This window comes from Prionailurus bengalensis, chromosome D4, assembly GCF_016509475.1.
Source record: "Prionailurus bengalensis isolate Pbe53 chromosome D4, Fcat_Pben_1.1_paternal_pri, whole genome shotgun sequence".
NCBI lineage: Eukaryota > Metazoa > Chordata > Mammalia > Carnivora > Felidae > Prionailurus > Prionailurus bengalensis.
The window spans coordinates 43,985,094-44,000,009 of record NC_057359.1 but is presented as its reverse complement, the minus strand read 5'-3'; the positions used below and the strand labels follow the sequence as shown (position 1 = coordinate 44,000,009).

Sequence of the window (14,916 nt, the reverse complement as noted above, 5' to 3'; positions counted from 1 at the left end):
TGTATCAACTACACGCAAATTTTAAAAAAATTAATAAAAAAGGGAAAAAAAGAAAATCATAAGAAAGAAAATACATTTACAGTACTGTAACTACTGAAAAAAAATTGGCATGTAAGTAGACCCGTGCAGTTCAAACCCATGTTGTTCAGGTGTTAACTGTAGTGCCTTCCGCTTTCTACCACTTGTTACACTGCCACTCAAACTTTGCAATTTAGCAAAAGAACCAAACTTCTCTAAATATCCCTAGTTAGAATGATTACGTTGTCGATTTTTTACTGGCCCCTCAGAAAGCATTATGGTGCCATGAAATGGGAACTAAGAAAACTGATTAAACCAAGATACCTGTCCCAACAAGCTAAGTGACTCCATATCAGGTACCAACTGGAAAGACTGTACAAGATAATATTTAATGAAAGAGTAACTTAAAATTCTGGTTTGGAAGTCTCCAAAAGTATCAAATGATATCATCAAAAACTCTACAAAGACACATAAATCACTGTAAATTCAGCAAATAGGGCTTTAGCCATCTGAAATGCAACTGAAAAGATATATATGGAAAAGGGATCTAAAGTTTCTTCCCCAACTATTAGAATCTTTATGCCAGTTACTCAGAATTACTAGATTTTTTTTTCCATTAAAGGGGATCATTTTAAAAGAATAAGGAGAGTGTCTATTACTATTTTTAAAATTATAATTATTCCTGGTGACATGGTTTCATATCACATTTTCTTAATTTTTTCATAAATGAAATCCATTTATATTCTGTAAGTTTTAGGAAAAAATACAAGAAGAAATAAAATAAGGTAGCTTTATAAACAGGATTATAACTTATAGCTCTACGCTGACTTTCAATGATTTATACATGGTTCTGTTTTTATGGGGTAATTTTTAGTGCAAGAATTTAGCAGATCAGTTTTAGCAAGCAAAAACCATATCAGCAGCTAGAACATTGAAATATTTAATCCCCATAAAACTACTGGATACAGTGGTGCTACAAACAAACCTCAAAATCAGAATTATAGCAAGGCACAGTACATTTTCAAATAAAATAACAAATATGCTTTGCAAAATGATCGTAAAATGTTAGTTGGATATTTTCAGTGGTACATATATGATTACACTTATCTGAAGGAGAAAAAGGCAAGAAAACTAGCATTGTTTTCCACCTGTAACAACACTTTAAATACAACAAAAAGTCTCTCCCCCACCCTTGCATGTCAGCAAAGTTTAACCTAATAAATGGGAAATTACCTGAAGTGGTTAACATTCAAGGGTAGAATTAACGCACACGTGTATCCATAGCTTCACGTCATATAAGTCTGTCTGCACCCCACACCATGACAGCCAAGGACAAATGCAGCACCAAGAAACAGCACAGAGCAAAAAGCAGAGCGACAAAGAGCAGAAAAAAGGAAACTTCAGTCATTGAGACAAGTTCATCAGATGAAGCACAGGAATTAGACTTAGGATTCATTTTAAAGAAAAGCTTGAGATATTAACAATAACAACAACAACAAAAAAGAAAAACAACACAAAAAGAAGGATGTGCAACACACATATATTTGCTCAATGTGCTACTTGAATTGCGCTTATTTCCAGCTTCAGAGGACAGAGGTTATGCCCATGGCTTTGTTTGTAAAAGTAGCTTCAGATATTTCTCAGATTTTAAAAATTGTCATTTAAAATAATGACTATGCAAAGAGAATACTTTTTCTCATGGTATGACTTATTTTCTTCCCTATTTACTATGTATAATTTCAAATTCTCAATAAATACTTTCCACGTAATGAAAAAAAGTATCTGCAAGTTGTGTCACCTAACATTCAAGTCCCTCAGTTCACAATTTCTACAGTTACAGCATATACTTTCCCAAATCAAGGATGAAGAAATACAAAGCAGCACTGTGCTAGAGCCTTCTGCACAGCACTTCGAAGAGAATGCTATACTAGAGGAAATAAAAAGAACCGATCTGCAATCAGAGGACTAATTTCTTCCCTTATTTCTAGAGTATTTTTAAAGTACTCATACTGCACAAACTCAAGAAAGGAGGGAAAAGCTTTTTAAAAAGGGAAAGACTTAACAAGAGAGTAAGTGAAGGGTTAGTAAAATCCAGATTTTAGTACCTGTGCTAAAGTGATTATCAGTGGAATCAAGCCTGATTAAATCTCTGACGAAGACTGTGTGCTCCCCATTGTTAGCATCATTAGAACTATCCACGCTACCGTGGCTCACCGTGTCCCCATCACTTCCACCTGTCGCATTCTGAGGAGCTAAAGATAAGGACAATAGCAGTTCAATAACTCATGCACTGATAATCTCTGAAACTAAACATGAATGCCCCACATTCATTTACAGTTGCAGAACACTTTCTAAATTTGTGGGGGGGAAATAATAATGTAACCTCTACCTTTAGTTGCATGTGAAAATATCAACCAGAATTTCATTTACGTTTCCTACTTCATACTCTTAAAAACTCACATGCCTATAAAGCTTATGGTTCAGCAAGAGAGTATCTTTCCAATCACACGTATTACCTGATATTGAGGAGACCTGTGACTTTTGCACAGTCTTTTTAAGCGGCTGCCTAAATTGTGCCAAGCCACGTACCACATTCCGTACCTTCGTCCATAAGAAGATACCACTGCGGGTACTGCTAGGCCACGGGCTCTCCAAAACTACCTAAAGGTAAAACAAAGGTTAAAAATAATTATTAGGAACACTTGATTTATTAAACAGATACATACATATATAATATATACATAAATAACTATAGCCCAAACCTCTATAAAAGAAATTTCATGAATAATAAAAGGTACAAAAATGTATCAGTCTTAATTAAGCAGCGTATGTTGTCTAATGTCAGTCCTACTTACCTTATTATAATAACCGTAAGTAATAGCATTTGGCTTTATCTTAGCAGTTTTCATTTCAAATAAGACTCTCACTGCTAAAACAGGATGAGCCCAAAGTCCACAAAGCTGCATTACTACTCGATAGCACACCTAACAGAAAATAACATCAAAGCATTAGTAGTTGGCATATCAGTCTATCTATGACTTGCAGAAGATTTTTAAATTACTCAATTCTTCTTATCAGAGTCATTAAGCACTACTTTACCCTTTTTTATGAGTCTCAGTAAATTGTTTCTGAAGCCTACTCATTAATGAAAGTACCAGTGTTATTAACTATTTCACATAAGATCTAGAAGATCGTTTCAGTAACGAAGTTTACGCAAAGAGAATGACTACTAGTCCCCATAATTTGAGAAGGAATGCATTTTAAAAATCTAATATGATTAAAATAACTCTCTCACAAATCATGCTTTATATTCTGTGCTAAAGGAGTTAAAGACAACACCCCCAGAATGCCTACATAACAACAACAACAAAAGATCTGTAAACCCATGTCTTGGAAAAGTAAGAGAAGAAACTTTAAGACACTGTAATCTGATTAGCAAAGGCTTTTCTGAGAATGTGTGTTTACTGAGGAGGGCTTGTTCTGATCACAAGAGGACCAGTGAATTGGAAATTCCTAAAAGTTAGAATCTCACATATTAGAAGACTACAAGAGAAACCATGAAAAATGAAACGGGGATCTCAAAGGTTCCTGGCAAAGAGGTGAGCCAGTTTACAGGAACAGTGACAGCGCAGCCACAAACTATGTTACAGCTTAGTCTGAGAATAAGGAACTATATATACAGAAGATACTCTTCTTGGTACTTTAGGACAGAGTTGGTAAACAACTACGAGTACCATAAAGCCAAGTTGCTCTCTCAACTAGAGGGGAAAGTAAAACGATTTCAGAAAGGATATTTTAGTTAAGAGAACAGAACAAATGAAATAGACATGAAAAGGCAAGGATCAGAAAGATGAATACTTGAAGCTAAAAATGGAGAGTATAATTTAGAAGCAGAAGGAGGTCAGGAACTGTTAGACTAGGTTAAAGAAGTGTTAGGGAACTGGGAATCAAGGACAACTGAAGGAAGTAGGTAAGATGTGTGAAGGGAGGAAAAAGAATGGGGTACAAGAGGGTTCTTCAAATATCTGAAGAGTAAACAGTTTGAAATTTTTCCAAAAAAGCCACAGGGAAGGAGTAAACCATTTGTATAATTTCAAAAAAAAAAAAAAATAAGGAGGTGGAACTGAGCTCAACAAAACACATACATATTTCCTAATAATTAGACTAAATTCAAGTATAGGCAGGATCCCATATGTTACAGACTTTATACAGAGCATCTCAGCTTCAGATTCAAGTTGTACTAAAATGTCTTAAAATCCTATCAATTCTTAAGATTCTGTGAGCCATAAAGTAGTAAGTCACTTTCTATGTCAAATTGGTTTTCTACAACCATTCTAGACAATGAATTTATTCTGAAGTCTGGAAAGTATTCCCCAACCTTCCAGTTTTGCCTGCATAAGAGATAAGAGCCAGGGACCAAACTAAAGAAACAGTAATAATACAGAGACACAATTTTTCCAATGCAGTATGTTGTTGCCTGTAACATATCTTTTCAATACCTGTAATAGATAAAAGATAACCACACACTCTTTGCTACTCCTCCCACCGAGAGGTCTATGTCCCTACCCTTGAACTGAGAGAGAAGAGCTTCTGAGACTACATGACCAATAGAATATGACTAAAGGGACACTGTACTAGTTTCCTGGCTTAAATCTTAAGAAATTGCCAGTTTCCACTTCCTCTCTCTTGAAACAAATGCTCTTCCAGCTCTAAGCTATCATGGAAAAAGCCCAAGTACCACAGAGGGAGGTCCTGAGCCTACAGAGAGGGAGAGGGGTCCATCTGAGCCCAGCGTCACAATCACTCTTGCCAAGGCACCTGGCTGGTATCTGAGTTCAGCTGTCTTGGTCCCTCCAGACCAGATCAACTAGCAACTATTATCAAGTGATCCCAGTTAATGCGATGAGGAGCATTGAAAAATCACCCAGAATCCTTTCTGGATTCTCAGCAAAAATAAACAAACAAACAAATAAATAAATAAATAATAATTAATGAAATCACTGTTTTAAGCCACTAAGTTCTGGGAGGGTTTGTTACTCAGCAATGTACTACAATATCGGGTGAACAGACTGATAAGACAGTGTAGGAATATGTTTGACACAAATATTTCATTTTCATTAAAAATTCTAGGGATGCCTGGGTGGTTCAGTCAGTTAAGTGTCTGACTCTTGACTTCAGCTCAGGTCATGATCTCGCAGTTTGTGGGTTCAGGTCCCACCTCGGGCTCTGTGCTGGCAGTGCAGAGCCTGCACTGGCTGGCAGTGCAGAGCCACTTTATGGCTCACAGAATCTTAAGAATTGATAGGATTTTAAGACATTTTAGTACAACTTGAATCTGAAGCTGAGATGCTCTGTATAAAGTCTGTAACATATGGGATCCTGCCTATATTTGAATTACTCTCTCTGTCACTCCCCTGACTTCAGCTTAGGTCATGATCTCACAGCTTGTGAGTTTGAGCCCCGCATCGGACTCTGTGCTGACAGCTTGGAGCCTGGAGCCCGCTTCAGATTCTGCTCCGTCTCTCTCTCTCTCTCTCTCTCTCTCTCAAAAATAAGGAAACATTTAAAAAAATTTTTTTATTCTGTAAATAGTATTAAAAGCAAAATGCATTACACACTGTAATTTCGTCTATGTGGAATGTGCTATTTCTTGATCTTCTAAGAGTTTTATTTTAAAATCCAAACATAACATGTAGCACACAAAGCCATCAAATTAAAACATGAAGTATATGAATGAGACAGTGGTTTCTAATGAAATAGACCTAAAACTCAAAACTACTTAACTGGGCAGTCTTATGTATAAGTTTGTCATTTCATTTAAGTTTCAAATTACTCTCTTTATAAAATGTAGCTAATATATAAATTGCCTCACAGAGTTGCTGGGAATACCAAAGGAAAAAATGCATGTGACAATACTGTGAAAACTTCAAATATGCTATTCCATGTATGATCAATAAACAGATAAAATGTATGAAATATACCTAGTAAATATATATTCTTAAGTTTTAAAATAAACATTTCTTTCTTCTAGTTGTGGAGAGGTAATGACTTCAGGGCACTAAAAAAAAACTGTCAATGTAACTTGTTAGAAGTAGGAATACAACAAATTAAGCTCCAAATTTTAAACTTCTTACCACAGTGTTTATTAGGGAAATCATCTGAAAAAAATTTTTAGTCTACTAGTCTTAATTGTTGCATGTCAGAAAACAAGAGAAGATAATTATTTGTACCAAAGACTACCAGTGAACTTTAATACCTATAGAGGAAAATACTTTTCAGGCAATTTATGATATATGTTATGAACTTGTAATTTATCAAGTACTGTACTTTGAATTTAGAGTGCAGTAACAATTCAGAGAGCATACTTTAAAACACTTTAAAAATATTTGGTCTTTCACAAGTTAAAACACATCTTAAAACACATTTTAGATAGAAAACTCTATTAGAACAAATTTTTTAAAACACTAAAGTGCATAAAGTACGAAACACTCTGATCAAGCACTTTTAATTTCCAAAGTTTTATTAACAGATCAAAGAAAATGTAACCAAACGTGAGAATGGATACTTTATTATTTGTTTTATAATTTTTATTTTAAAAGGTTTTATAACATACACTTGATAGAGAAAAATGAGTTTTAGTGTACCCACAAGCATTATCAAATCTTCATATTATACATGCTATATTCATTTAAGATCTTTTTTGTTTTTAAGAAGAAAAGCTATAGAATTATTGCTAAAGCCTATGATGCACCTTCTCTTCAATCCCATTTCTCTTCTATCCCCCTGTGCTCTTTCCCCTCAGATACCCATTACTCTGAATTTTTATTTCAACTTTGCTTTAAATCCTAATCTGGTTCTAAATATCATTTACAGTTATTTTAACACCAAATGTTATTTTTAGAGGGAAAAACAGCAAAGAAAAAGGCTAAATAAGTGATTTAGTTTCTTCAACCATTAACTGGATAATATCACGACCTATCTCTTAGGATGGCTCTGAAGCTTTAGAGAGATGGTGTCTATAAAACCTTTAGCATATCATTCACTCAGTGCTTAGACTATAAGCCAGGCACTATTCTAGGCACAATCTGTCCATTAATTGATTTAGCCCTCAACTTAACCTTATAAAGATGGTACCAACTATAATGGTCTACATCAGTGGGGCAATTTAGACCTCCAGGGAACATCTGGCAATGTCTGCAGACATTCTGATTGCCACATAGGAGAAGGGAGGGTGCTACTGGTAACCAGTATGCAGAGGCCAGGGATGCTGGTAAACATCCTGCAATGCACACAACAGGCCCACAATAAATAATCATGTGGACCAAAATGTCAACAGTGCCACATTTTCAGATACATAATGTGAAACAACAGGTTATATAACTCATCCTAGGACATAGAGCCTAAGTGGACAGCCACTTACTAAAAGTCTATTTTGTATTTACTTTCTAATAAAGTTATACTAAGAATAAAATGAAGTCAATATTAATTTCTATTTATAAGGTGCAACCAACCTGACTTAACTAAGGCAGTCTCTGCTTCATTCCAAACCAATAATTTTTAAACAAATGTACTTAAAAATAAATAATAAGTACTAGCTCTATGAAACAAATAATTTTACCTTTGTTGCTTAATGAAAATACTTGAGAGCACTTTAAAGTGGCCAAGACCTAGTTTTCTTAAATATACAAAAATATGTCTTAGTAATCATGACCCAGTTTATTATACTTGCCTCATCTAGTGGATCCACATCTGTTTTCCTCATCTTAATAAGTACATCATATGCCTGCTGAAGTGCTCTGACCTTAGGATGAGAAACTCTAACGTAGGCTGGGAGACAAATAAACCATAAGCTGTAACAATGACTGAAGAGACACTTGGCCCATTGTGGTGGATTTGTGTAACATCTCTTCGCCAATTTATGAGCCGTTTTTATCTCCTAGAAAGAGAATAAATAAAACATTATGGTATTTGGGGCACCTGGCTGGCTCAGTCGGTAGGGCATGCGACTCCTGATCTCTGGGTCATGGGTTTGAGCCCCATCTTGGGAGTAGGGATTACTTACCAAAAAAGCTTACAAGAAAACCCAGTATGATATTTATTAAAATCCATTAGGGTGGGGAGAAAAGTGAGAAGAGAAGAATGTAATGTAAAACTGGACTCTAAAATCAAGCATTTCACCGTTTTACTTTCATGAGTAGCTTCCTACTTAGTACAACATGGTTCCTCAACATTCGTCTATAGAAGCACTTTATATTTCATAGTAACTATTTGCTGGCAAGCAAGACTTTCCTAATAGACTAGAAATCCCTTAAAATCAGGGATCATTCATATTTTTATAATATAATGGCTAGTTAGTTGCCCTTCACATAGAAGGCACTCCTATGTTTAATGAAAGAGATTTAACCATTCAGAGCTTGTAGGTTCATCAATGGCATTCTTAAAAAGTGACAGTCTTTCTACCTTTCTCCCAACTAAAATGTTTGACAAATAACTCAGTCTATTTCCTACCAACATTTCCTTCTACCCTCCCTCACCACAGTCTTTAATTCTTTCATTGACTGATTCCTTAAAAAGACATATGCCATTGCAGGCAACATACTCTGACAAGATCACAGACCTTCCTACCCAACAGTCTGATAGTGATGTTTTCTTACTTCTGATTTTCATTCTGATTTAGATGGAAAAGAGTAGGCATCAAAACCACCTGCTGAGCTTTAATCTAACTATATACTCCCAGAAACTACAGAGCCTTCCAGGTATATCAGACGACCACTGTGTGCCTTGCACTAAAAACCCCTCTCCTGTGGTTTGTTCTAAATAAAAATGCCTGGTGCATTAATTTTTTTATAAGCTCTATTTCTATTAGGCTTGAAGATATATTTAAAAATAAAGTCCCTTGTTTTTCTACAATAGGAAGGTCTTTCTTTTCCAGCTAGCCTTGGGGACAAAAATTCTGGTGAAAATGAGATTTAAAGATTTAGTAACCAAATGCTCCCATTTTAAAAACTGGCTTTTATTAAGCTGATAAAAGCAAACAACAACAACAACAACAACAACAACAACAACAACAACTTCCCTTCAGACATTGAGAGAAATGTGTATTGTATGATATTAAGGAACACCTCAGGTTACCTCTAGGATTTGGGGGGCTGTATATGAATTGGTAAAACCTGAACTAAAAACTTCATTCTCAAGTTTTCCATGTTTTGTAGACCACAACGTCAATAGATGTTTCATTTTAACTCACACCTAATCACAGAATGACTCTTTCCACCTAAATCAGATATGGTATTAAAGCAAGATGTCTAGCTTGCTCTAAATTAGCTCCCTTTCACTCCCTTTAAATGTAGTACTTGGCATAGAGTATATTTACATTAACCACAAGGGATCTGAAAGTTGAAATTACACCGAGATACCACTTCACACACTAGGATGGCTATAAAGAAAAGACAGATAATAACAAGAATTGACAAGGATGTGGCACAACTGGAACCCATATACACTGCTGGGAGGAATTTAAAATGGTATATCCATTTTGGAAAACAGTCCGACAGTAAGGTTATATACATAGAGTTACCATATGACACAGCAATTCTACTTCTAGGCATTTACCCAAGAGAAATGAAAACACATATCCTCACAAACACACACAAATGTTCACAGCAACACTATGCATAACAGCCATAAATAGGAACCACTCACATGTACAAGAATGAATAAATAAAATGTGCTACATATCCATACAATGGAATATTCAGCAATAAAAATAAATGAAGTACTAGCACATGCTGCAAAGTGGATGAGCCTTAAAAACATTACACTGTGTGAAAGAAGCTAGAAACAAAAGACTACATATTGTATAATTCCATTTATATGAAATGCCCAGAATAGGCAAGACTATAGGCACAGAAAATAGATCAGTGGTTGCCTAGGGCTGCGGGGAATGGATGGGAGGGTTAACAGGTAAGGGGCACAGGCTTTCTTTTTGGGGCGATGAAAATGTTCTAGAATTGACTGTGGTGGTGGTTGCTCAACCCTGTGAGCACAGTAAAAGCCACTGAGCATACTCTAAATGGGTGAATTGTGTGGTATGTGAATTATATCTCAATAAAGTTGTTTTTTAAAAAGTATATTTGGTTCCCAAGGATTCTCTTAAAGCATAAATATAAGCACTCAAAAACCTCAGCCACAATAGAAGTAGGGTTGCAAAACATCTAGTTGACTTCATTAACAATCATAGTGGGTCTTCAAATGTTTGCCATGTGTGATCATTTTAAACTATGAGCTGCATATCACATATACATATTTTACATTTTAAATTAACATGTATTAGATAAAGAATATCTGACCTGTTTAGTTCTCTTAGCCATGAGAGCTGGACTGTTTGTAATGCTATTCCCAGTAGGGTGTCTACTAAAACAAAATTTCAACTCCTGTGGTCTGTCAAAAAGCTTAAGGTCCAGTCTTGGAAAGTATTTGTAACTAAAATAAAAAGCAAAAATAGAGCTGCTGATATAAAATACATTAATTCTTCACATTATTCCAGAATTTAGGTGAGTATTTCTAAATCTTAAATAGTACCCAATATTATTCACCACAATTCAGAGATAGAAAAATAATTATTTTTCAAAAATATAGGATGTAATAATAAGATACACAGACTACCTACATGGAAACTTTGGCCTCCTCCCCACCCTATTCATTATTTTCAGCCAATCCCTAGACAACAGAAAACCCTGATCTCTTACTTGACAGAGGTTAATAACTTTCAACAGAATCCATGTGTTTAATTATAATTCCTATTAAAAGTAACATTTAGTATACCTGGCAATTTTGTTTTCCTTCATAAAAGTATCTTGGCATGGGTATTTACGAGAAAAAAATCCGTAAGATTTTTATTCTAGGGACATACCAGAATTCCACCATTCTTCATTGTTGGACATTTTTAGGTTATTTCTGAATTTTTGCAATTAATATTTCTGTATTTATACCTTTGTATTTTTGCTATGGTCAATGTTTATCAATAAAATTAAAATTATTATAGTCACTATCAAATTATTTCAAGAAAGGTTATAGTTCCATACAGTCTTACACTTTAAATAGTAGCACAACCTATTCTCAATCTGACAGGTTAAAAATGCTTCTACTCACCATTTTGGTTTGCATTTCTTTCAATACTAGAGAAGCTTAATATATTTTCACATTGATTATTGGGATTTCTTCTTGGAAATTGCCTACCTATTGCCTTTGGCCAATTTTCTTCTGGGAGATATTGCCCTTCCCTATTTGATTCACCTTGTTTGTCAATACATGGATTCCAATGTATAGTGATTAAAACAAAGGAAAAAAAATTCTATAATTAACATGCAACCAAAATAGTACTTCTTCATTAAGCCACTAAATTCCAGATATGTACTCTTCATTCTTATGCAGTCCTGGTAAGATATTAATTCCATATTCTTGGAAGACAATTATTTTATACTCCGTTTGCCTCAGATATTCTTTTAGGAATGCAGCCTAAGGAAAAAACTATGTATATACACAAGGATATAGATAAAGAACCAGGAAAAAAAAATCCACAAGAGACTAAACAAATCACAATAAATGCATGCAATATGGTCATTCAAAATGATATGGCACAAAAATATTTGTTAGCATGGAAAAATGTCCAGACCACTAAAGGCAGACACAAGTTACAAAGAATATGTACAATATGAACTCATATTTGTTTTAATATAGTAAATGCAAATTTATGCACAAAAACAGGAAAGATATACATACAGTTGTTAATAGACATTAAGCATGGTGCTTAAATGATATGCTAGCTTTCTTTTTTGGTTTGATAATTCTAAGTTTTTTAAACTGTGTATTATCATAATTATAACAACAAATAACAAATATATTTTAATTTCTTAAAAGGTTCCCATCCAAATCCTATTCTTCAAGTTGTTTTTTGTTTTGTTTTTGTTTTTTGTAGTTAATACAGGGTTATATCAGTTTCAGGCATATAATATAATGATTTAACACTGCCATATATCATCCAGTGCTCATCACGACAAGTGCAGTCTTTAATCCCCATCACCTGTTTTAATAAATAATGATTCCTGGCCCTCTACTTTTAAGTTTTCTCTGTGTCTTACTAATGCATAAGAATTTCAGTCTTTACATTGATAAAAAAAAAAAAAAAACCCCAAACATAGGAGAAACCTCACAAAAGTAAATTTATTCTTCTCCAGAAATGAAATTTTTGAAGACACATTTGGCTTCCCTTCGAAAAAGTCTGTCCAATTCTTAAATTACAATACCTCATAACATCTTCATGTAATATTCATATCGTTAAGTTCACTGAATAAATTATTTTTTGAAAATGACTGTCACAAATGACTAATATACATATCTACTAACAGTCACAAAAGATCAAAATATATTATTAAAACTGAACACAAAGAGCATTAAAAAAATTCTTGCTACCTGTACTTTGGTGACAGATCCTTTCCATCATCAGGAGGTGGCTCTGGTGGCATTATGAATACAGTGTGCTCACTTTTCTGTGAATCATCTAGCTCTATCAATTTGGTATCTTCAGCTAAATCAAAATCAACCTGAAAATAATTATTTTCTCCGATTAATCTGCATTCAAGCAATATCTAGTTCTGAAATTTTAAAACTCAAGAAAATATACCTTATCTGTTTTCTCTGTGCCTTTATCAGGAAACAACTACAAAAGAAGAAAAGAATTCTTGGTGAAAATGTTTACTGGGAATATATTAGAAATGGTCTTAAATTCTTAAATAAAAAAACTTCTTTTTTAATACTGGACAGATAGGGGCACCTGGATGGCTCAGTCAGCTAAACGTCCGTCTTCAGCTCAGGTCATGATCTCACAGTTCGTGAGTTCAAGTCCTGCGTCAGGCTCTGTGCTGACAGCTCAAAGCCTGGAGCCTGCTTCAGATTCTGTGTCTCCCTCTCTCTCTCTGCCCCTCCCCTACTTGTGCTCTACCTCTCTCTCTCTCCCTCAAAAATAAATGTTAAAAGATTTTTTTAAAAAAATACTGGACAGACAGAAGACACTTCACAATATATTTAGGGGGCCCTATACTATCAGGTTAACATATGATATTTTTCTATTAGGATAGAAACAATTTATTTTGAATAGTTTTTTTCATAAATCCTTATTCACAAGCAAAAAAAGGCCAATCACAGGGGGAATGTGGCTTCTCAAATCAAAAATTTCATTGTTATTAAAATCCCTGCATTAGAGATTGATAAAATCTAAGCTTCCCTCTAACTTGATGATGTTAGACTACCCATTCTACACGTAAACAAAAACATTGAATAGTTTTAATCTTATCCCCAGAGTTTCAGATCACATTGATAGAATGGGAAAAAAAACATTCAAGTCCTCTAAGGAGACTACAAAAAGTGTAATATATATTACTCTACCTTTTTTTAGATACATTCTCAAATTTTTTCATGATATACGGTTTACATATAAAATCAGCCCCAAGATCCACTTAGCAAAAACAAAAATCTGGTTAAAAATGAGAGGAAAAAAATGGGAGTCATCACTGTGAAGAATCAACTTGAATCTCCTTAGGATGGGTAAGTAAAACTTTGATATTTAACATATTTCAAATATGCTTCCTTAAAACAAAAAACATATATTTAGCAAAAGAATCTGCAACAACTTTATTAAAACAAAAAAAACACAAGACTTACATTACCCTAAACTTTCTTAATGAACTACTAAATCTTATATCTTACTTAGATAAATAAAAATGTAAGATTTAGGAGGTTCAGCGAAATGTTCTTAGTACTTACTAGTTATAAAACCAAAGTGAGATTCAAGAAGAATTAGCTATGTCTGGTGGAAACTAAATATCACAAAGGAAAATTATTCTTAATATTAAGCCTAGAATTGGACACCTGCACACAATTGCACATGTGCGCATGCACACACACACACACACACCTCTAGAATATCTCCCTCAGATCATTTGAGCCAATAATAATAATGATGATTATACAGGCATCCAAACTGTTTTTCTTTTTAACACTTATATACAGGAAAAACTTTTACCTTTTCTATGCAGTCATCAAAAAATGCCAATCCAGTATCTTTATCACTTACAAAACTACACTCTTCAATGAAACGAATAAAAATCTGTGTTTTGGATAAATTGGTGTAGAATTTTGTATAGGCACGATCTCGACTTTTTAAAAATCCTGAAAAAATCAAAGCCACAATTAAATTCAAAACTTAAAGTGGAACTAGATGTCACACAAAATATTATTTTAAACTTGTACATATATCCATGTTTATAGAAGCTTTTAGTAACCATATTCTAGTAACTGTAGCTCTTTCTGCCTAATTCAACCATAAAACACTTAAGTATCATTAATCTTTTCACTGAATCTGAATCTGCTATAAGGAATCTTTAGCCCTACAGCTCTCAAATAGAAATTTCTCTCATACTCTGCATAGTCTTGAGTGACAAAGGTCAAATGTCCTTCCTCTGCAATGCCACCAGACAACTCCTGTAACAGCCTGTAAACATTTCTGCTCAGTGACAGTATAGTCATCTACTGACTTCAGGGACACTCTCTTTCATTCACTGAGGACTAGGGCACCTAATTCCAAGTCTTCTCTTCTCTAGCTCCTACCATGATCATTCTTCAACATCCATAAGTGCAAACCATCCAACACTTTAATGAGTTCTTAATGCCTTAACTTTCAATGATCTATGTTCTATACCCCTCAGTCACCAACTTCCACACAGTCACGCACTCCTGGGACTTTTCTTGCTAACATTCAAAACAGCTGACTCCCAAATCTAATTTACACATATATATTACTCTCTGCCCATTACCGTTGTCTGATTTCCTTATTTAAGTACT

At 34.4% G+C, this 14,916-nt stretch overlaps 1 protein-coding gene across 4 annotated transcripts in view; it reads right to left on the bottom strand.

The window, feature by feature from the left end:
- DENND4C (DENN domain containing 4C) overlaps window positions 1–14,916 on the bottom strand; it is a 123,215-nt gene that overhangs the window by 32,933 nt on the left and 75,366 nt on the right. For 2 of the 4 annotated variants that reach the window (XM_043566157.1, XM_043566158.1), the window contains exons 13-20: window positions 14,099–14,244; window positions 12,701–12,736; window positions 12,490–12,620; window positions 10,368–10,500; window positions 7,748–7,954; window positions 2,874–3,002; window positions 2,535–2,679; window positions 2,124–2,270 (exon numbers count right to left, since the gene is read on the bottom strand). In XM_043566157.1, the coding sequence (XP_043422092.1) occupies window positions 2,124–2,270; window positions 2,535–2,679; window positions 2,874–3,002; window positions 7,748–7,954; window positions 10,368–10,500; window positions 12,490–12,620; window positions 12,701–12,736; window positions 14,099–14,244 (1,074 nt within the window). The remainder of the gene's footprint in view (window positions 1–2,123; window positions 2,271–2,534; window positions 2,680–2,873; window positions 3,003–7,747; window positions 7,955–10,367; window positions 10,501–12,489; window positions 12,621–12,700; window positions 12,737–14,098; window positions 14,245–14,916) is intronic. The other 2 variants (XM_043566159.1, XM_043566160.1) reach the window with 1 other exon arrangement.